The sequence below is a fragment of the Coturnix japonica genome, chromosome 2 (genome assembly GCF_001577835.2).
Source record: "Coturnix japonica isolate 7356 chromosome 2, Coturnix japonica 2.1, whole genome shotgun sequence".
Taxonomy (NCBI): Eukaryota; Metazoa; Chordata; class Aves; order Galliformes; family Phasianidae; genus Coturnix; species Coturnix japonica.
Genome location: NC_029517.1, coordinates 40753465 through 40775419, shown reverse-complemented (window position 1 = coordinate 40775419; position 21955 = coordinate 40753465). Strand labels below are relative to the sequence as shown.

Sequence of the window (21955 nt, the reverse complement as noted above, 5' to 3'; positions counted from 1 at the left end):
CTTATTCCAGTAAAACAAGAACTGAAAAAGTGAAGGATATCACAACTCAATCTTGCTTCTATCTGTTTATAGGTGGAAATGTCACAGCAGCATTCCTAGCTCAAAGGAGCAGTGAACCTACAGGCCCTTTGGTATATTTTTTAATTTACATTCTTATATAACTCCTAATCTTAGTGGTTAACAATACAGGAGTTGACAACAGTGGACAGTTTCTTAGGAATGTTTACAAAGATGTCATTTCTAAGTCACTCGGAAAAGCTGAGCAGAGGAGTTTCTTTGTGTGTTTGTCAAGTCCACGTTAAGTGTTCTGCAGATATTCTTTTGGTCCCAGGAGATACTGATTTTCGGTATTTTTCCTTATTAAGACAAATGTTTACAAAGCAGCGGAAACAGTTAGTATGATTAGATGCATTAGTCATGTATGTGGGTGGGTGGAAGGTAAAAGCAAAATTAAAAGGGCAGGTTAAATGTTGCTTCCTGTTTTTGGTTACTCTAGAGTTTCTACTCAACCTGTAATGGGATGTGAGATTATTGGAAGCCATTTTGACAAGAGAGAAGGCCCTTTAAGGGGACTGTTTTTGTGCTGTAAAGTCATTTGAGATGCTACTTGAGTGTTTGAAAGATTTATTACTCATTGCATCTAATATAATCTACAAACATTGCTCTGCAGAGAATATGTTTGTTCCATCATTTATTTTTATGCCCACCATCTGAAACATAAAGCTTAACAGGTTCTGAGGATATCTGTGTTCTTTAGTACTTAAGCAGTGATTTTCAAAGTGCATGTGTAAAATTATTGACAAGATAGTTTAGTCTCTTTGAGTCATCTACTAAAAAGGACTGATATAAATGTATACTCTGCTGTATTTATAAAAGTTTAAAAATAGTTAAAACAATTCAAGGTACCTTTTTATCTCTTGCAGATAGTAATCCAAGTCACAATTCACTCTGTTCTTGCACTCTCTTTATGTTTTTCCCTTCCTCTTTTTCCCTTCCTCCTTTCAGGTTAATTCTGAGTTTTATACCGGATGGCTGGATCACTGGGGGCACCGTCACGTTGTTGTACCCTCACAAACTATAGCAAAAACACTTAATGAAATCCTGGAACGCGGTGCTAACGTCAACCTGTAAGTGTGCATTCAGTGAGGGGTAACTGCGGAGATTTTTTTCTTTCCCATTTCATTAAAACCTGATTAAAGTAATGGCTTTCTTTTTGTTTGTTTTAGGTACATGTTTATAGGTGGAACTAACTTCGGCTATTGGAATGGTAAGAAATTATTTGAATTAATCTGTGATAGAGTGGAGCTGTGTAAGTACTAAATAGAATCACAGGGTTGGGTTGAAAAACACCTCAAAGGTCATCTAGTTTCAACACCATGTCACCAACCACCAGACCAGGCTGCCCAGAGCCACATTCAGCCTTATCTTGAATGCCATCAGGGATAGGGCATCTACAACCTCCTTGGACAACCTGTTCCATTGCGTCACCAACCTCTGAGTGAAAAACTTCCTCCTAATATTTCACCTAAATCTCCCCTGTCTTAGTTTAAAACCATTCCCTCTTGTCCTGTCATTGCCCACCCTCGTAAACAGCCGTTCCCCCTCCTGCTTATACGCTCCCTTCAAGTGTTGGAAGGCCACAATGAGGTCTTCCCAGAGCCTTCTCTTCTCCAAGCTAAACAAGCCCAGTTCCCTCAACCTTTCCTCATAAGAGAGGTGCTCCAGCCCTCTGATCATCTTAGTGGCCCTCCTCTGTACTCATTCTAAGAGTTCCATGTCCTTCCTGTACTGGGATCCCCAGGCCTGGATGCAGTACTGCAGATGGGGCCTCACAAGAGATGAGTAGAGTGGGACAGTCACTTCCCTCTTCCTGCTGGCCACCCCTTTTTAACGCAGCCCAGAACACAGTTGGCCTTCTGGGCTGCAAGCTTACACTGCTGACTCATGTCCAGCTTCTTGTCTACCAGGACCACCAAGTCCTTCTCCACAGGGCTGCTCTCAAGCGGTTCTTCTCTCAGTTTGTATAAATACCTGGGATTGCCTGGCCCAAGTGCAACACCTTGCATTTGGCCTTGTTGAATCTCATTAGGTTCATATGGACCCACTTCTAGTAATGTTCTGTAGAAGTGTAAGCTATTCCTGCCTTCACATGGCAAAAGATGACTGCATTAGCAGTCCTCTGTCTATTGCCAGTATTTTCTGCTAAACACATGGTATTTACCTTTGCAAAGGGTACTTTTACTTTACTCAATACTGTGAAGCAATTGAAACATGAATAAATTTGCTTTTCTTCAGAATATTTCTGAAGACATTATCACAGCACTGTGAGGTCAGAAGGATGCTGTTCTCCATAGAGAATATATTATCAGTGCTGAATTCCAAACATCAAAGTCTACATTGAATCTAAAAGTACACAGACTGGCTGTGTTTAGAGAAAAATTCTGAAAGTTGATCCCCTTGGGAGAGAAAAACACAACTCTTTCACCATTTTTATTAATCATATTTTCCTGACTTCTTTTAGGTGCTAATATGCCTTATATGTCACAACCCACTAGTTATGACTATGATGCTCCACTAAGCGAAGCAGGGGATCTGACTGAAAAATATTTTGCCTTGAGGGAAGTCATTGGTATGGTGAGTATCCCTAGTACATTTTTAGAATGGTTCTTTGAAATATCCCAGGTCCGCAAACTTTCTTGCACTTGTGTTGGTTACAGAAGGAAAAAAAGCAGTGAATTAGAACAAGGTCACCAGGCCAACTCAAACCCTTGTGAAAAAGGAATTGCACCTTTCTGATTTTTCCTACTGTTCCAAAGATTCCCTCCTTACTTCCAAAGGAGATACAGCTGTGGGTGTGACACTGCGATGATACACCACTGCTTTTTTGCTGGGTTTTCTTTCAATTTGAGGTCAGTAAGTTGAATTGGCTCAGTGGATCAGAGGACTGGTGACAGAAGGGGAGCAGAGGGACACAAGAAGCATTTGTCTGGGATTAGAGATGGAGGACAAATTAATAGGGATTTTTCCTTGCCGTGCTGACCAGGTTTTCAGTTGGCTCAGGCTGGTCACTTGATGTCAGCTGATAGCACTGCAGCTTTATGCTTTGGCTGTCTGTCTCCTGCACTTCATGTTGTTCTTTTGGGTCTTGTAAGTAGGAGAATGATTATCCAAGAGAATGTGTCTTGCTTTAGAGGTGCCACAAACTGTAGATCGTGGGTGGGACCAACTTTGCCTTTGCTATAAAAATATTTTGAAGTGAATAGTATCTCTACAAACTCAAGTGTGAAGTGAAATATGGAACCTTTATCTGGACTTTGAATGGACTTGTATTGGAGGCCATTCAGAGAAGGCTTAAAGACGAAGTCCTTGGGAATCCTGAAATTTATACTCTCTTCTCTCCCTGCTACATGGCAAAGCATTCCTATTCATAAGCAGGCACTCTTTTGGTGAGAGTAGGTCTCCTGAAGTTATATTATCTTTAGGGTAAAGCACACCTTTATCTCCCCACCTGTAGGGGGCCTGGTGTGGAGTGTTTTCTTACATTTCTCCATTATTCCTAAGCTTTACATTGATGGGATAATGCTGATAGTCTTTTGAGGGTATCCTCTAGGCTGGATACAGCTTTTTCTCAAGAGAAACTTGTGTTAGGTCATTGTACAGTTCTTTTGGTATAGTTTGTTTCTCTCTTCCATATCCATAGGATCTTGGTGAAGGCTTCCTGTCTCTGCTATGTCTTCTCACCCTGTGATAATATGTCTACTCAGTGCAGGTTGAGCTGATGTTGATGAAAGAAATTGAAATTGACGATAACTAACAACTGCATTCAAAACATTATCTGTGCTACCAGGCTAACTCATTTTAATCATTAGTCTTAAACAGTTGGTTTCAGTTAAGAAATGTAATAATTTTTTGACTGAAACTCTTCTCCTTTCTTTCAGTAGCTGGCAGCATTTTTTCCATTTGGGCTAAATTTTTCTACTTCTTCTTTCTTTTTTGGGACGAATATATTTCTTGTTTTGTTTTGGCATGATGTTGTTGTTTTTAAGGCTTTTGATTATTTTCAAATATAAAAAGGAAGACATAAAACAGTTACCTGTAATATCAATTAGTTTTAATAAGTTGTTAGTTGAGTTTGACATGGAGATGCTAAGAACTGTACTGCTATTTGTTTAGAAAGCAATCAGACTAATTAAACAAGCAACACATTATCTTGGTGTGGAAAAATGCTTTTGAGCGTTGGTTTTATATTTTATATACCATATTAAGGCCAACAAATCATGTTTTGTGCAAAACCTTCCAAGTTAAAATAAAAATCCCAAAGAAGAATGGCCTTTGAGTAAATGAAAGAAAAGGTAGGAAAAGCAGACATAAAGCAAGGAACAAATAATGGGAAGAAAGAGAGGGAAGTGGTATGGGAAGAAGGGAAGAAGATTGTAGGCTCAGAAAGGAATGGGGCTACAGCATGTGGCAGAGTCCTTTTCTAGATTTACCTCTTTTGAAAGGTGTCCAAGAAAATGATAGGCCCCTTTCTAGGAATGCTGTGATTATTGCTAGAGTTGTGGGGCAAGTAAGCAGAAATCACTTGGGAGGGTGCTTCCATGACAGGTTTCTATGTGATGGCAGCTATGTAGACCAGGAGCAGTGGGAAGGATGTGAAGGTTGCTCATGAGTTTATGGAGCTGTTGGGGAGGGTTATGGTTTCTGTGGCTGTGGGTTTGCAAGCTTCAGGTCTCCTTGGACTTTTTAAAAAAATTTTTTAATCACTTCCACATTTGTTTCTACGTTAGCTTCCTGCTGGGTTGGCATGCTGGAAACAGCTCAGTGAGTGCCTGACAATGTGTGTAGTAGGAATACTGGACAAAGAAAAGTGGCCCATGGATGCTGCCTAGGTTGCTGTGAAGCTCTGCAGGTTGGAAGGCTGATGAGGATACCAGAACTAAAGATTAGAGGAGGAAAGCAGGGCCTAGGCCTGGTGCACATATCAGATGGATGTGTGCAGGTGGGGTGAAAGATGGTAAACTCTGGGAGCTGAGGCTCACCTGTGTGTGAATCTGTGCCAGGACTCTGGCAGCACAAAGGGCGTGCTCTGCTTGGGGTGGAGGCTGTAGCAGTTCTCTGTGTCCCCTGAGTGCCCACAGCATGTAGAATGGTGGAATTGTAATGAACTGGCTATGACTTATTTGGTTTGTGAGAAGTCCAACATTAAGCTATTAAGACTCTCTTTATCTAAGTTTTTCTACAGACTCCTTTTTCTGTGAACCACGAGGGATTAGAGGGTACCCAGCAGCCTAGTAGCAGCTAACAATGTTATTTTCCACTGACCGTGAGGTTTTCACAAGTATTTCTAAAAGAAACTAGGATGTAATAGACTAGCAGGCATGTATACACATGCATGGGGAGTATAATAACACTGAAAAGAAAAAAGTAAGAGGGTAATAATTCCCGTATGGAAGTACTGATGAAGAAAAGTGGGAGAAACAGATGGGAATACTGCCCTACAGACTTGGAGAAAGGTTAACTCTAACTCCACTGATCTGTGGATGACTCCAGGTCTGACAGAGATGGTAATGCACGCTATAGCCACAGGAGGGCTCCAAGAATTCTTGGACAGCTTTCAGTTTTCTGTCTATTTTTGGGGGTTTTGCTGTTTTTTTATATTGTTACCTCAAGTTCAGGACTTGCAAAAAAAACTGTGTTTACTGTAAGTGATCCAATCAGATTTTTGTTTTAAAAAAACAAAAAAGCCTCCCTCTGAAACTGGGTGCCAGTGTAATCCACTAGCACAGTGAGGCTATAATACTCTCAGCTGTAGTTCTACTTCCATAAGTCGTAAAATGAAAAGCAGGAGTTCGATGAAGACATGCTTGTATTTAAGTTTAATGTCCTTTTTTTTTCCTTCCCTTTTCTTTCTAGTACAACAAGTTACCAGAAGGTCTGATCCCTCCAACAACGTCCAAATTTGCCTATGGGAGGGTTCGCTTGCAGAAGGTAAATTGACATCTGTAATATACTAAGTGTATCTTTCTGTAATGCTGCCTGTTAGGTTTTGTTTTGTTTTTTAACATGTGTTTGAAAGTGTCACGGCAGTCTCTAGATATCATACGGAATAGGAAGGTAAACCTCTAAAGCAAATTTTCAGGAAGGGTAGGACAGAGCTTGGGAATTAGAAACCATGCTCTTGCTGGAAAATGATAAATGTATGTTATCTAGACATTACTGTGATTGCTGTACTAAATACTGCAATTCATAACAGTTCAGTTTTTATTTATGTGCTTAATTTGGCAGCCACTGATCCAATCGGCAATTTATCTGATTTGTTATGCACTGCAGCTGAAGTGTTGGAAAATTTGGTGGTGATAAGGCTTCGTAGATGTTTTTCAAGTCATCCCACTCAAGTGGTGGGCAGGAATCCGTTCTTTGTAAAAGTGACACAACTTTTGAATTTCTTACAAATTTATATCATTTTCATCAATCTCTGTGTATCTTCAAACCTTTTAGGTCAGGGTTGCCATATGAGGTTTCACTGTATTGGTTACATTTGGTAGTGACTAATTTTATACTGTTATCTGTACACCTACCCACTTCTGCTGCTATAGTGGGTTGCAGGCACTCAAGAACCTTGTAATCAGATTTTGCCTCTGCTGTTTATCATGGTTTATGCCTTTCAGATAGGGCAGTCCAGTTTCGTGGGAATTATCAGTTTTCTATTTCCTGTCTCCAGGAAATGAAAGCTGCAAAGCATCTGGACCAGAAACCTGTCTTATAGACGTGTGATCAGGGCAAATGACTAAACTGGCTCAAGTATCACAGCTTTGACCTGACCATCACACTGGAAACTCTGTTCCTTTACCTTCTACCTCCATCACTTCCTGCTTCTTTGAGGAGGTGTGTTTTCTTCTGTACCCAGCAATTCTAGAAAGCAAGATGGCATCCCTAAACTGCCAAGTGTGAGATTCCAATCATTGTCTGCACATATATTGCCATCTGTACTGAAAGCCTCTAGAATTGCTTTCTGGTAAGAAAGTTGTTTGTTATCTGCAAACTCACTGTTTAACTTCAGCCACTGTTTGCTCCTCTGCTTGATTAAAGTGCAACACAGGACAAGTCACAAATCAGTGAGTGTTTGTACTGTTCCTACCAAAGCTGTCCACTCCTGTTGTGACAAGGTTCAGTGCCCCTTGTCTAGAGAAACTGAATGTATTTGGGTGACTTGTCAGAGAAGAAACGTTGGAAATAATGTAACTTTGCTTTGATAATCAAGGAATTGGACTAAATGATCCTTGGGGATCCCTTCCTACTTAGGAATATTTTATGATTCTACAATAGTAGTCTTCTCGGCTGTATCAATTAGCACTGACAGTGCTGTAACATGCACTATATGAAAGCTTCACTGTGCAGTTGGGTTTCAGCAGTTAGTTGTTTATTCCAAGCATCAAATCCACTGCTGTGAACCAACTCTTGTGACCCTTCTGCAGAAAGGAACAGGGAACAGACTCCAGAGTATTTTCAGTAGATGCATGGCATGCCTTACAGAGGCTTGTGTAATTTATAGAGCAGGTTACTTTCTAATTTTCCCACAAGATATTCCGGAACAATTCAGTACTTGACCAGTAGCTCGTTATCTCTACTTGAGGAGGAGAGGTCTTTGTGCTACTACTACTTTTTAGATGTTTGCAAATAGGTTTCCCTAGCTCAAATTGATTTGTGAACTCAGCCTAACTGTAAGGAAATAAAACAATGATACATCCTCACCCATCCAGAGGGGAAAGAAAGAGAGGATCTGTTTAAAAAATTGACCTAGGGATGCTCCCATTGCTATGGGAGAGGGCAGAAAAGCAGGCAATGAGGAAATAGCTTGTTGCAGCAATGGAAAGAAGTGTTGATGGTAGGGAGTGAGGACAGGCAGAGGTTCAAGCACTGGAATATGCTCCCCAGGGAGGTGCAGAGCCACCATCCCTGAACGTGTTTAAGATCCATTTGGATGTGGAGCACAGGGACATGATTTAGCAGAGAGTTTTTAGGGTAGTATGGCTAGGTTGCAATTGGACTTGATCACCTTTAAGATCTTTTCCCACCTGAGCAATTCTATGATTCTAGGTAGAAAAGCAACAGATGGGCTCAAGAACTTTGTGCAAGAAGTCAAAGCTTAAGTCCCAGAACATGGGAAATGTCCTCTGCAGATGCAAATGCAGGTGTCTTCCTGTCCACAATGTACCTGGTGTCCTTGAAGGCTTGAAAACAGATGGTAGTTTCTGATCACCATTCAGAGGGTCCTGAGGAGTGCTTGGTCTCAAGGAAATGCCTGCCCCAGCACTGTGGACTGCAGACTTGTAGATCTTGTAGTTGTGCTTGCTTCTTAGGCTGTGAAGAGCTTAAGAAGCAGCTATGAGTATCGTAGCAGGCAACCTGAGAGGTTTGAGTTGGGGACAGAATTTGGGGTATGCATAATTTAAGCAGGCAGGGTGCTGCCAGTAGTTGATACTATTCCTGTTGCATCTGTTTTCTTTCTTTCTTTCACTTTTGATCTTTCACTTTGGTTTTGAAAATTTGCTCTGGAGGATCAAAAAGTGTTGCTGTTATTTGTTAGTCATCTGGTGGTTGGGTTTGTTTGTTTGTTTCTTCTTATTTTTAGAAATTCTTGACCAAGTTCCATGTTGGTAGTTTTCTAAATTTACAGGGTTTTTTTTGTTTTTGTTTTTTGTGAAACAGAATCAGTGGGAACCTGCAGAAAGCAGACCTTGGTTTTTGTTTTCTCCACACCACTTAAGAATGATAAGCTTAATAAAAGATTGCAAAGAAATGAGTTTCTACCAACCTAGTACATAAGTCAAACACACAACTCACTTACATGCAGAACAGAAGCCTCCTTGATAGCATGAGCTTAGAAGAAAATCAGACACATCTACAGGCTAATTCTCAGTTTGTGAAGGCCCAAAGCAGCACTCATTGCCTGTTAGTAGGCTATTCAAGTGACCATGTATAACTTAATGCCTCTTATGTTCATTTTTAATTTTGTTGTCCACCTGTAGCCTGGGCTGTTAATGCTTGTAGGTTTGTTCTTTAGTTCCATAAATCTTATAGAATCTGTGCAGAGATGCTCATGGCTTGTTTCAAAGTTGATGTACAAGATCCAATGGTTCAATCTGCCATGGCCTACTGGACCCTGCATTACAGTTTGGGGAATTTTACTCTGTGAAAGCTGATTGTCATCTTAAGTGTTTAAGGTGAAAATGTGGGAGCAAGCTGCCGTCATGCGAAATTTGGTAGCCATCACTTGACAGACAGCTTTTTACCTTGATGAAGGTATTTAGCTGCGGACTACTGAGAAAGAGCCAACCTTTGTGTAGTGAAGGTGTTGCCCTTTGTGTGCTTGTGGTCTCCTCTTGCTCTCTGGTTCCTAGTTAGAGCTAGGTTCATTTACATCTGTGTCTACATACTGAAGAAATACTTGCAGATGCACAGATAATTCATGTCTACTTCTGTCACATATAGAAAGATTTTAAACCAAACAGTGTATATTACTATATATTTTATTATTTCAGCAAATTTTTTTTTATATATGCTGTGCAAAAATTTAATATCTCCATTATGTGGCTAGCCTAAGAAGTTTATATTGCTGTGGATGCATGTAGAGAGTTTTCTCTTTATTGTAAATGCCTGTTTTGGGTTTGTTTGTTTGTTTGTTTGTTTTAAATAAATTTTAATTATTTTTACTGTTCTTTTTGTGTGTATTTGAAAGCAAATCTGCATTTGAGAAGAACTGGGATGCATGGTGTATAATTACCACAACTTTCAGAGAAACAGTCTGTCATCTTACACAAACAGTATAAATGCTGTTGACTTTTTGAGCTTGTTAAACATTATGCATATTGGTACATCTTGAGGAACATCAAATTCATACTTGATTTTCAGACAGGGTTGTAGATGAGCAGAAAAATTTTATAAGCACAAATTTAAGTTGGAGATGGCAACAAAAAGCAATTGTACATAGTTGTACATACGTACCTTTCTTATTCAACAAGGTAGTTAAGCATGTGACTGGCCTGTACTTTGCTGCTTGTCTCATTAAAATCAGTCCACCTATTTATACGCAACATTAAGTTACAGCCTTAAAGTATCTAAAACCACGTTACGTTTAGACTGATTTTTACCGCTTTTTCTGTGCTGCAGGTGGGCACTGTGGTGGAGGTTCTTGACAGGCTGTCACCTTCTGGACCAGTGAAAAGCACTTACCCGTTAACCTTTGTTCAGGTCAAGCAGGTAAGGATTCCCCTGTTAGGCATTTTGCTGCCATTTTGCCAAGTTTATTTGAACAACCCTCCGTTGTATGACTGCTCTTATTTCCAGTGAATTACACCTTATTTCAGCACAGGAAGAAATTGTGCTGGAAAGGTGTTCAGGATTTTTTGGATGGGAGACCTTTCTGTATTTGATAGTCCTACTGTTTTGCACCCAAGTTTTTTTTCTTTTCGTGAGTGTGTATGTATATGCTATATATATTTATTTCCTCACCTGCTGTCAGAGTGAGAGCAATGGCTGAAACACTGCTTTTTCATGAAGGTCAGGGAGCCTGGAGTTGGGATTGAATGCAGTCTATTTGATGCTTTTTTGTGGGCCTTCTACCTGTTTTTTGTACTTTTACTAATTTCTGGGTCAAGAGAAGATGTGGCGGAGAAATGTCTTGTGTTGCAACTCAGTGCCCAGGGCATTCACCTCACTGGCTAAGAAAAATACATTACTTTGTGTTTTGCTATAGCTCCTGCTGATTCCCACTCTCCCCTCTGTTGTTTTTTTTTTGGTTTTTTTTTTCCCCTCTGTCTCACTGCATCAATTTCCCTGTTAATTGTGGTGACTTCCATATCTTCCCTCACAGTGGAAGATCTTTTCCTTGCTGCTGAGTGATGATGTATTTCCATTAACAATATATGGCTCCCTTCTGTGCTGAATTTCAGAGACTGGAACATGGGTGCTAATTGCCTGCAGATGCATTTCAGCAGGTGCCTGGGATATTTTCTAAGGCATTAATCAAGTAATGATTCAAAGTTCAAATTTTTTCTTTCCAAGACTCTAATAGAGAGGTGCGAGAGAAGCTACAGTAAGTAGCACATTGTAGCAGAACGTATTAACTACTTGGTTTTTATTTCATCCTCTGTCCTTCCCACCCTTGAACTCTGTGAGAGGGCATTCAGTGGAGTTTAGTAGTATCTTCCCACATTTTCTTTTCATTTTTCTGGGCACCCTGTTACAAATGTAAGATAAATGTCATAACGATAGCAGACTGGAAATGGTTTACGCTTTGTTCTTCCTGGTGTCTTCTAGTCCAAGTCTTGAAGATAAATGGTTTTGTGGCTGCTGACAATACATCTTTTATCTTGTTTTTAATTTGTGTTTCGCTTTGTGATGAGGAAAAAAGATCAAATGACTATGGCTTTGTTTATTTACTGCTGGAGAACTTGGTGAAAATTATTCTGTAATGTTCCTGATAGTTTGTAAAATAGGTAATATTGACCTGATGAATGTGTTGGTTGACAAAGTGCACTTTGCTACTGAAATTAGTAATGAAGGGATTTTAATTGATTATTATGAAGGAATTATACTATTAGTCATTAAAGGCTTAGTTTTATTGAGGAAATACGTTTGTAGCCAAGATTTTTGTCTTTTATAGTTATGTAAATTTACTAGTTATGTTTATAGTTATGTAAATTTAAACATGGAAACTGGAATTTACACACATCACTTAAGAGTCAAAGTGAACTCTAATCTGAAGCTGGTATCTCTGGTAGATGCTTTCTGAAGCAAATGAAAGTTTTTTTGTTTCAGTGTGAGTATGTAAGCAGGAATGTGTGATATTTTACTGTATGACCACAATTGAAGCTAGAGAATAAGTAACTTGATTAATCTGGGGATTTTTTTCTTTCCTTTTCTGTTCTTAGTATTTTGGGTTTGTGCTGTACAGAACGAAGCTTCCAAAAAATTGCACAGAGCCAACACAACTGAGTTCACCTTTAAATGGAGTCCATGATCGTGCCTATGTATCTGTGGATGGGGTAACCATTATTTCCTGTTGTCCATTACTAAAATAAGTGGCCTTCATGAAAGATATGAGCACAGTCTGCTTTTTTTTTTCCTCCTTTCTTCAGCTTACCAGAACAAGTTTATTAGATAATATCATTTAATAAGATGAAGAAAGTATGTAGTTGATTTATACTAAATGATTGTAGTAATGTTTTAGAAATTATAAAGTATTATTTCTATTTTTGATTGTGTTGGTGCACATTCATGACTTCAGTGAAAAATAATTAGAAAAATAACTGCTTGCTTAAAGTTTTTTGATACACATACATATACACACACACACGCCTATGGATACACACATGTACACTTGATGGCTTTCTGCAGTGTGTTCACTGATGTTACCATGTCAGGCTCTTCTTTCCTGATGTGAGAATGGGAATAAAGCTAAATATTGATAGAAGCTTAACTAAGACATTAATCGTATCTTAATCTCTGACACATAAATTTTTTTCAGTTACTAGATTAATGTTTTGTGAATCAAGCGCAGCAAAAGCCACTAGAACTTGAAAATTGATTTAGTTGAATTAAACTACTGAAAGAGATGACTTCAGTTGGATGAATGTGACCAATGCAACTTGTACATCTAGCTGATGTACTGAGATGTGAATATTGATGTACCAGGTTTTGGAGTGTTTGTATGTGTGTGTGCTGGTGTGTAAAGGGAGGAAAGGAAAAGATATATATGTATTTGTAACTTTCATTTGTTTCTTACCTTTGCCCCTTTCTTTTATTTTGTAAATTGAGGAGAAAGATGGCAGAGATTTTTTTGTTTGATGATTATGGTTTTCTTCTTTTTGATGTAATTCATATAGGTTCAGCAAGGAGTCCTTGAAAGGGGCAAGTCATTAATGATAAATATAACTGGAAATGCTGGAGCAAATCTGGACATCTTAGTAGAGAATATGGGCCGAGTCAACTTTGGAAGATACAATAACGACTTCAAGGTTAGGAGAAATTTTAAGATGTGCAAAACTGTTTGGATAAACTCAAAAATAAGTTGGAAATCTATCTAGTCTTGGTCATGCTTAGTGGCTTGTGAATCGGGAGGTTGTATTTCTGTGTGTATTTGTGTGTGCACACATACTTGTGTATCTTTCTGTGTCCCATTTAATTTATCAGTAGTGTACTCCTGCAACATTTTTAGTGCCCGTGAGGCTGTCTTGCAAGCACTTTACCATGCCACATTGCCAGTTCAGATTTGGACTGATTTTGTAGAGATAATCTTCAGAAAGCTTCCAAATACTCTTAAAGCCATGCCATGCTTTGGAGCTGTCACCTCCTGCCATTAGCAGTAATACCACATAAGGAACCCTGAGAAAGGCAGGGGGCAAAAAGGGAAGTTATCTGGTTTTAGACTAAAGGGGTTCCCAGTGCTGAGTGACATTTTGTAAAGAAAGGGAGAGAAGTGTTATAGAGGCCAGTCTGATGTGTTTCTGCAGTGTTCATGGCATGCTATCTTATTTTCTTTTTCAGTTTTTATGTTAGTAGATTACAAATAGTATCAGGATAATGGCAGAAAACTTTACAGTTAAGTTGAGAATTGCAGGTCCCAAACTGCATGAATCTGTAAACTGCTACTATACTTGGCCTAAATTGATTTGGCAGTGTTCTCCCAGAAAGTTGGTCAAATGTTTGACCATACTGATTAATAACTGTCTGGTGACTGTGGTTCCCTTTGGTACTGCGTGTGACACAAATCGGTGGAAGCCCATGTTTCTTCTCAGTCTAAATTCTGTCTGTGAGCAGAACTGAGACTTGTCCAAAGTGTATCTTGGTTAGGTTGTATGCAATAGCAGGAGAAGGATAAACATAAACGTCATGGGAATGAAGACAAATGCTCAACTGCACTATTGAGTTATTAACCAAAGGCACATGTGCTGTGAGGAAGCAGGAAGAGTGTATAAATCTTGCCTTGCTTTGCTGATGAGAGTCCAAACTTGGATTGAGTTTGGGCCTGTTACACAATCCAGTTTAATAGTAAAACACAGATTGGGAATAATCTTGTGAGATCACCAGCAGGCAGATTCACCTGTTCTCACACTTGTGTTATGCTGTCATGAGGAGGATAGGCCTCTTTGCATTGGTAAAGAAGTATGTATTGGTTATGGTTAAGCAGCACAGAAGGTTTGATTTAAAGGAGGATAGTTGGCTGGTTATCTTATCAAAAGTGTTGTGATGTGGATTTCTAGGTCTATCCCAGTTATTCCATAACTCAAGTCAAGGCAAAGCAACCTGGATTTTAGGATGTATAAAAGTCTCTGAATTAAAGTATAAAGCATCTGAGTGTTTTCTGTGCTTGTGACATACAGTTTCAGAGGGTAGAATTAGTGCTTACTTAAACTGTCATTTCAAGGCTCCATACTTTTTTTCTGAGTGGCCAGAGTTTCCCAGTGCTCTGTTTTCATCCAGAGGCAGGAGAAGTGTTGTCTTGATTTATTTAGGAATGGACCAGGTGATAAGGAAACGTATGTACTTGTTGCTAACCTGCAGTAATAGAATAAAGGGTTGGAAACTGGAGTAGGGAGGTGTTCAGTGCTGCTGTGGTTAAGCTGAAATTCACACTTACACCAGGGTTTCAGCTTTTCAAAGATAAAGTGAAAGCAAATATAGTAGATGTCCACTGTGAAAATACACCTCTATTGCTTATTCCCATAGATTCCTTCACAAATAATATCTTAAGGCAGATATTCCTTGTGTTGATTTTTGAAAATGGGGAATAATTTTGCCTTGTTTTTAGATATCTGTGGCTTCAGAAATGACATTAGGGGAAGAGATTTCCATCTTGTTAAGCCTTGAACTTTCAAGACAACAGGGTAGCTTTTCTGAATTTTGTTCAGCTGCTTTTTCCTCACTTTTTTGAGTTTGAAGTGGAAGTTGGCATCTGTCTTTTGGGAAAGAATCTTAAGCAGTTATTGGTTTTAAGACATCCTGCTGGTCTAGGCCTGTTGTTGAAAGGAAATGCAGGAAGGAAGAGTGTGGTTTCTGTCTTTTTTTTTTTTTTTAATTTTTATTTTTTTACATGCTCACTGCCACTTACATATTTATTTTACTTGGAAAATTTGTGTCCCTGTCTGACCTAGTGCATGTGCATTCTTATGCTGACCAAAGGAAGAGTGCTTTTAGGCACCGCAATTCATTTGAAAACCACGCCATTCTTAACATCTGGAGTTGGCTGGGAGACAGATTAGAAAGTTTTGGCCAAAGCTTTGTTGCATTACTTTAGCTGATTGCTAGACAGAGTAAAGTCGAGGTTGTAGAGAAGGGTTCTGCCATTTAACTTTGTGCAGATACTTTATTTTCACGTAAGAAAAATAAGTTCCTGTTCTGCTTACACTGATGACTAGGCTTGCGATGTCAGTGCAGTGTTTATTAGGCATCAGAACAGGCACGCTATGTGTTGTCAGCCCTCCGTGATAATAAAACATGTGTTTTTTCTTGCGCCTTTATTCATATAACTTCTTGTTCCTGTTCATCTTATGGGGGTAGCCACAGAACCTCAGTTGTACTGAATAACAGCTTCAATGCAGGGTCTGTTCAGGGGATTATATGGATGTAGCAGAATTGGCTCAAAATTAATTTCTCATTTTGCAGCTTTAGAGTTCATTGATGTAACACAAATAAGAAGAGCATTCAGGAGAAACTTAACATTCCTTTCACTTCTCTTAAACCATGACTTTGCCTTACCTTTTGCATTCATTGTGTGACTACCCTGGTGCGCTTCAAGAGTGCACAGAGTTCCATGGAAATGAAACAGGACTATGTGGGCTTGAAGCTGACTGTAAATGTAAAGTGTCTTACTGAATCGGGGTCATGAAGCATGTGCACTGATTTTGTGATACTGAATTCTAGCTGTATAAGGCTTGTAGGAAGTAAATGCTGCTTTCTCTGCTATTGTGCAGGTTAATATCTTGAGTTCGTGACTCAGTGTTACCAAATCACTAGATGCTATCTCAAAACTTAAGCTACGTGACCCTTTTTCTGCTTTTGTTAAGTCTTGTGTTTTTTGTATCATGCTCATATTAAACAAAAGTAGAAATTTTTAGTTAATGGGTCGGGGGGGGGGGGGGGTTGAAAAAGAGACTTGTGCATCAGAGAAAGCTCAACACTTTGAAAAGGAACAGCATTTTCACAGTGAACAAATTAAACCCTTTATTCTTAAGCAGAACTTATAACTTGTTGAAGCCCAGATGCTTGTCTTTCCATCTTTGACTCAGAAAAGTTTTTATTCTTGGTTTATAATTGCATCTGAATAACTTCAATAGCATGAAGCTAATGATGTGTGTTGTTTTTTTTTTCTCATCCCTAGGGTCTGGTTTCAAATTTAACTCTTGATCAAGATATACTTGTTGATTGGGAAATCTATCCCCTAAATATAGATGGAGCAGTGAACCATTTCATTCATGGCTACCCTGGCCATCCAAAGAGATCTGGTGGCAATCCACAGAGTTACGAAGCACCTGCCTTCTACACTGGTACACTTTCAATTCCGGGAGGGATTCCAGACTTGCCTCAAGACACCTATGTCAAATTTCCTGACTGGACAAAGGTACAGCTTTTGCTGTTAAAACTTGAAGTCTACTCAGACAGCTATTGAAACTTCTATGGAAGGTCAAAGTCCACCTTTCTGTGGCTTGGTAGAAGTATGTTGTGGTGAGACATGTCAAATATATTTGAGTGACTAGAAAACATGGTTCAAGTGAATCTGGAGATAAACCACTAAACATACTCAAAAGGTACATAGTACTGGTCTAGAAAAGGGGGAATTAAAAAACCCCACAACAAATGAAAAAACAACCAAGAGCAAGAAAGCTGAACTAACAGACTACTTAGAAATGCTGCATTTAATAGTTGTGGGTTGATTTTGTTTGTCTTGTCTCAGCGTGGAATAGAAACGGCTTTTTGGAATGAGGGAGTGTGTATGGGCTTGGAGATAAAACTATATATATATATATATATATATATATATATATATATATATATACAGTTTAAATATATATATATTCTTTTTTGGGGCAAGTGAGATGCTAGAGGGTACTTCTCTGGTTGTGTTGTTTAATTAAAAGCAACTGTAACACATTTGGGGAACTGTGTGAGAAGCTCTGGATCCTGCTACAAAGCATAAGGAGAGTTGGGCACTGCTAGTAGTCAGTATGGATCCAGACAGTGTTACTGCCTGTCTTCTGGTTCTTACCTATGGCTGGACTGAATGGGTCAGAGAGCAATGCCACAAGAAGCTTCTGAGCAGGTGTCTGTTTATAGGGACTTCTGACAGGTTTGGAGTATAGCTAAAACAGAAAAGAGTACGTTTTCAGGGTGCCACGTTTCAGACAGCATGCAGAATGAGTTAGGACCTATTTATGATGCTGGTGGGAGACACAGAGGGCAAGAATGTATAAACTGAAGCATCATTCCCCTTGGAGGCCTTGGGAGTTAACTCCAGACATCAGAGTGATGAAGTTAGGTAGAAAAGTTATTCCTTTCTGAAACAGTTTACTTATTGCTGTTAAAGCAGAGTAGGAGAAGTTGCTGGTGATCTGTGTATGGCATTTTAGTGGTTAACAAACTTTCCAGTATGCAGAAGACTGATTCATTGCAGGCTTTTAGTGCTGCTTGCAATGAGCTTGGATGAGGAAGTCTCATAGTCCCTGTTTCTATACACGTACAGATCTTGCACAATCACAGAATAAAATTAAAATATAGTTATTTGCACAGGAGCTGGAATCTGGGACTTTTGCAGTAAATTCTGTGATGTGATGAATCACAAACCATCTTCCTATCTTTGAAAAGGCAAATGTGTCCAGGAATTCTTAGGTATCAGTGGGAATCTTTTCATCTGTTTTATTGAACGTAAACTTCTGATTTATGTAGTTGGTATGCCCTCTGAAGAGGTCAAGGAGAAGAGATCCCAGACAAAATGTAAATATGGTTATTGAATGGATCCTTCAAGCTTTGTATGGATTAGACTAACATTTTAAATAAGGTACCCAGGAGTAATAAGATTGAGGTGAAACTGAGTTTGGGGAGAAGAAAGACAGAATTTTGGACTTGCAGATAACTCTACCAGTAAGCAAATGCCTATTAAGGCAGAGGGCTGTAAGAGATTAAATTCCGCTCAAGTCCTACTGGATGCGGGTCTTAATTCCTTGTGTGACAGTGCATAATTTGCTGACGGCAAGGTATGGAGAGGAACTCTTAATAGGAGCAAAAACCCAGGTGTTTGAGAACTTCAGAATCCACACAAACAATGCTTATTAAGAAAACACGCAGTTCTAAGTAGTATCCTGCCTTTGCATATTAAAATAAAGGATATGACATGCTGGATAGCCCAGAAGGATGCAGTCATGACCTGTGTTGTAGCTCACTCACCTTTGGTGTTTTTTAAAACCTTTCCCATTAACAAAACTTCCTTCATTCTCACTTCAGGAAGCACGGTATTCCTAACAGTATATGCTACTGGATATGTTGCAAGATTTATCAAATTATTATTATTATTTTTTTAATCTGAACAGAAAAGAGGATTTGCAGTCATGACTGTTCTTCATTTCTGTGGTATCATGGGTTGTAGCTGCTGACCTTGATAGAAGGCAGACATCCACTCCTTGCCTGTGCTGTTCATGTTTTAAATGTCAGTTTGGAAATGAGAAATGAAGTTCGTGGTTTTACTGGAAAGATGAGATTGAGATCAGAAACCAAGACTTGTACGAGCATACCTGCTGCACTAGAACTCTAATGCAGCTGATTCCTACGCTAAACTCCTACTTCCCAGAGTAGTTACGGTCACCCTGTCTGGTAGTTAGTCTACTGTATAGTAAGTGCATTTGCAAATTCATTTTGTGTGTTGGATGGGTAGCTTGCATCAATGTTATGTTTTATGCTAAAACTAGTACAGAAGTGAAACAATAAGCTTGATTTAAAAAGTTCTTGTCCTAAGGGGCAAGATGTATTATTTCTGATGTATTAAAATACATCAGAAGCAAGCAATGAGCCAAGATGAATTTGATTTAAATATGAAAAATGTTTGAGGTCAAAATTTATTAACCCCTTGGCATGGTAAGATTTAGGATCTTAAATTGCGATATACAGAGTTAAAACAATTCATCAGTATTGACAAATGTAGCAGATTATCTTGCAAATTCCATATAAACTGTTTTAATAAATACTAGAAAAAAAGGAAGCAGAAGAAAAATGCCTCCAGAACACCTGGAACTCAGTATTTCATGTTTCTTCTGTAGTATCATCTGAATTTTAGCAATCCTAGATTCAGGTTCTTTTGTAATTTTTATCCATGTACATCAACGCCATGACTGCATTTCCCCTGCATTCAGATTACTAAAGGCTAAAGCAAGAAGGAGAACACAGATGAAATTATCTATCCCCATCCTCTTCCTTTGCTTCTGAACCCTTTGTAAAGTGTCTGACACGTGATGAAAAGGACAACTGAGAAGAATAAAAGCAGATTGCTTGCCCAGATCAGCTTATATCTTTTCTAATGAACAGTGCAGTTCACCTCAGGAATCCATTTGCAATTTTACTGCACATTTGACATCTCTTCAATTTCAAAGCATCTGGAAAACCCTATATTTGTTTCACTGCAGCATTTGCACTTTCTGGTGTATGATTGACTGTTTTCATTTTTACATTATTTTCTTGTTTTCTGTTTTTTCATTTGGGATGCTTGTAATGTTAAAACAGTATTTTAAACTGTTAGGGCCACTTCCATTATAAAGAGTAATTTAAAGAGCTTGTATACTGAATTAACCACAATGTCATTGAATTTATATTAATGCTAGCAAAACCTCAACATTTTTGTTTCAACTAATGTTAAAAATGCTACCTTTGTACTGTAATGTCACAATTTCCTTAGTTAACTAAACAATTAGAAGTATTATAAACATTGGAATTTAATGTGACTGGGCAAGCTCTACATCTTATTTTGTAAAATCATGCAAAGGAAAGGCATACAAAGATAATAAAGTATTGCATTTTATAGGCCACAACTGAAGAATTAGAATCTGATTTCTTCTTTTGCAAGTTCTTCCTCTCTTCAGTAATCAGCTTCAAGCAAGTACAGTTTTCAGTGCTTGCATTGGTCTGAGACTACTTATAAATTCATTGTTAGAAACCTACAGCTCTATTTGCCAAAGGACTGTCATGTTTGGAAAGTCTGCAGTATTTGACCACTTCATTTTAAAACAGCAGCAGAACATCAGGGAATTTAGATTCTTTCAGTTATTTCTAGCATTTTCTTGAACTGATTTTCTATCCTGGTGTCCTATCAAACTGAACAATGAAGAAAATTCAGTTACAATGTGAAGCATGTTATGCTTTAAAAAGTTTAGTTATTTGGTCATTGTCAAATTATTAAAGCTTCATTATGTTTTCTTTCTCTTTTAACAGGGGCAAATTTGGATCAATGGCTTTAATCTTGGACGCTACTGGCCAGCTCGTGGCCCTCAGTTGACCCTTTTTGTTCCAAGCAATATACTTGTTTCATCAGTGCCTAACAACATAACAGTGTTGGAACTGGAGCATTCTCCATGTAGCACCCTGCTGTGTGAGATAGAATTTGTAGACGAACCTATTATTAATGCAACCACACCGTACGAAAATGATGCACCCCCCCTGTTTGTTAGAGACATGCGGCTGAGCCATCTGTAATGATTCAAGTTGTTCTTTACCTTCCCCCTACTTTGCTTCCCGTTTCCTTTAAACACAGTTCCCCTTTTTTAAAGAGTCAGTGTTAATCAGTACATTGTCTGAGACAGCTTTTTAAATTCTTCAAAAACTTTTTTTAAAGCTGGCCAGAGTTAAATACTCAAATTCTCTTGGAAAAGGAAACTTTTAACTTCGGAGTTTGCCTTGAACCATGAAACTGAGCTCCTCTAGAAGATAATTGCAGCATCAATGTCTACTAAAAACATTCTTCTGTAGACTGTTTGATTACAGGAACCCTATTATGATTTACTTTTTACTGTCTTTTGAAACTGGAGAGAAGCCTACAAAAGGACTGAACAATCCCACAAGCCCTCTGCTTGCTCGTGTGGCCTGGTAGGTCAGTGCTGCGAGTGCAATGCAGACTGTGGAGAGAGACCTTGTATTCTGTTTCTGTCCCTTCTGTAAAGCAGATCGACTGCTTTCCTTCTGCACTCTCCAAAGAGTCTAATTAAGTTGACAAGTACTATGACGTACATGAAATATAGGTTGTTTTGGTTGGACCCTAGTCTCTAGTTAACTTATCTGCAGAATGTAGTTGTAAAATGAGCCATTCTTTTTTTTTTTCTTCTTCTTTTTCGTATTTTTCCTCATTAACATGAGAGTTCTTTTTCATAGGCTTGAACCTTGGAAGTAGAGGGTTTTAAGTTAAAGAATCTGAACTCTTTTATTCATTAATTCATGTCTTCTGTTTTGTTCCAGTAAACCAATGATCTTTGTAAGTGCCTGTTATTTGCAAAGATATGCAGTTGATGTCAGAAAAGCTGACATTCCACAGCAGACTGAATCATCTCTTTAATTCTTAGGGTTTTGTTATCAATCATGTGAACTTCTTTATGAGACTTAAATAATAGAAAATTAAGACAATAATGTTGAATATTTTCATAATCTGAGGTTGCTCCCTTTTATTTTTTGTCTGACATGATTAAAATGGTTCTTTAAAGATGAAATCCTTCCTGTGATTGCTTGGGAGTGAAAAAGGGGGAGGTGGAAGATTGATTTTTAAAGAGCTGTGGAAGAAAAGAAGTGGTAAAGTCACTATGAACAAAAAAATCTTGATGTCTGGTTTGTTTTGTTACAAAGATTTGTGCAAATTAAAGCCATTGAAAGTGGTTGTAATGGGCTGTGAGGTCTCCCAAGGTGCCACTCTCTGCTGAGACAGCCTATG

General features: G+C 38.6%; 1 protein-coding gene across 1 annotated transcript in view; it reads left to right on the top strand.

Moving 5' to 3' along the window:
• Positions 1-21737, top strand: part of GLB1 (galactosidase beta 1) — a 40633-nt gene extending 18896 nt beyond the window's left edge. The window contains exons 7-16 of the mRNA XM_015854157.1: positions 73-131; positions 1006-1127; positions 1227-1267; positions 2522-2634; positions 5914-5988; positions 10171-10260; positions 11934-12047; positions 12888-13019; positions 16382-16621; positions 20473-21737. Coding sequence (XP_015709643.1) covers positions 73-131; positions 1006-1127; positions 1227-1267; positions 2522-2634; positions 5914-5988; positions 10171-10260; positions 11934-12047; positions 12888-13019; positions 16382-16621; positions 20473-20733 — 1247 coding nt within the window. The 3' untranslated portion in view covers positions 20734-21737. The remainder of the gene's footprint in view (positions 1-72; positions 132-1005; positions 1128-1226; positions 1268-2521; positions 2635-5913; positions 5989-10170; positions 10261-11933; positions 12048-12887; positions 13020-16381; positions 16622-20472) is intronic.
• Positions 21738-21955: the final 218 nt, after the last annotated feature.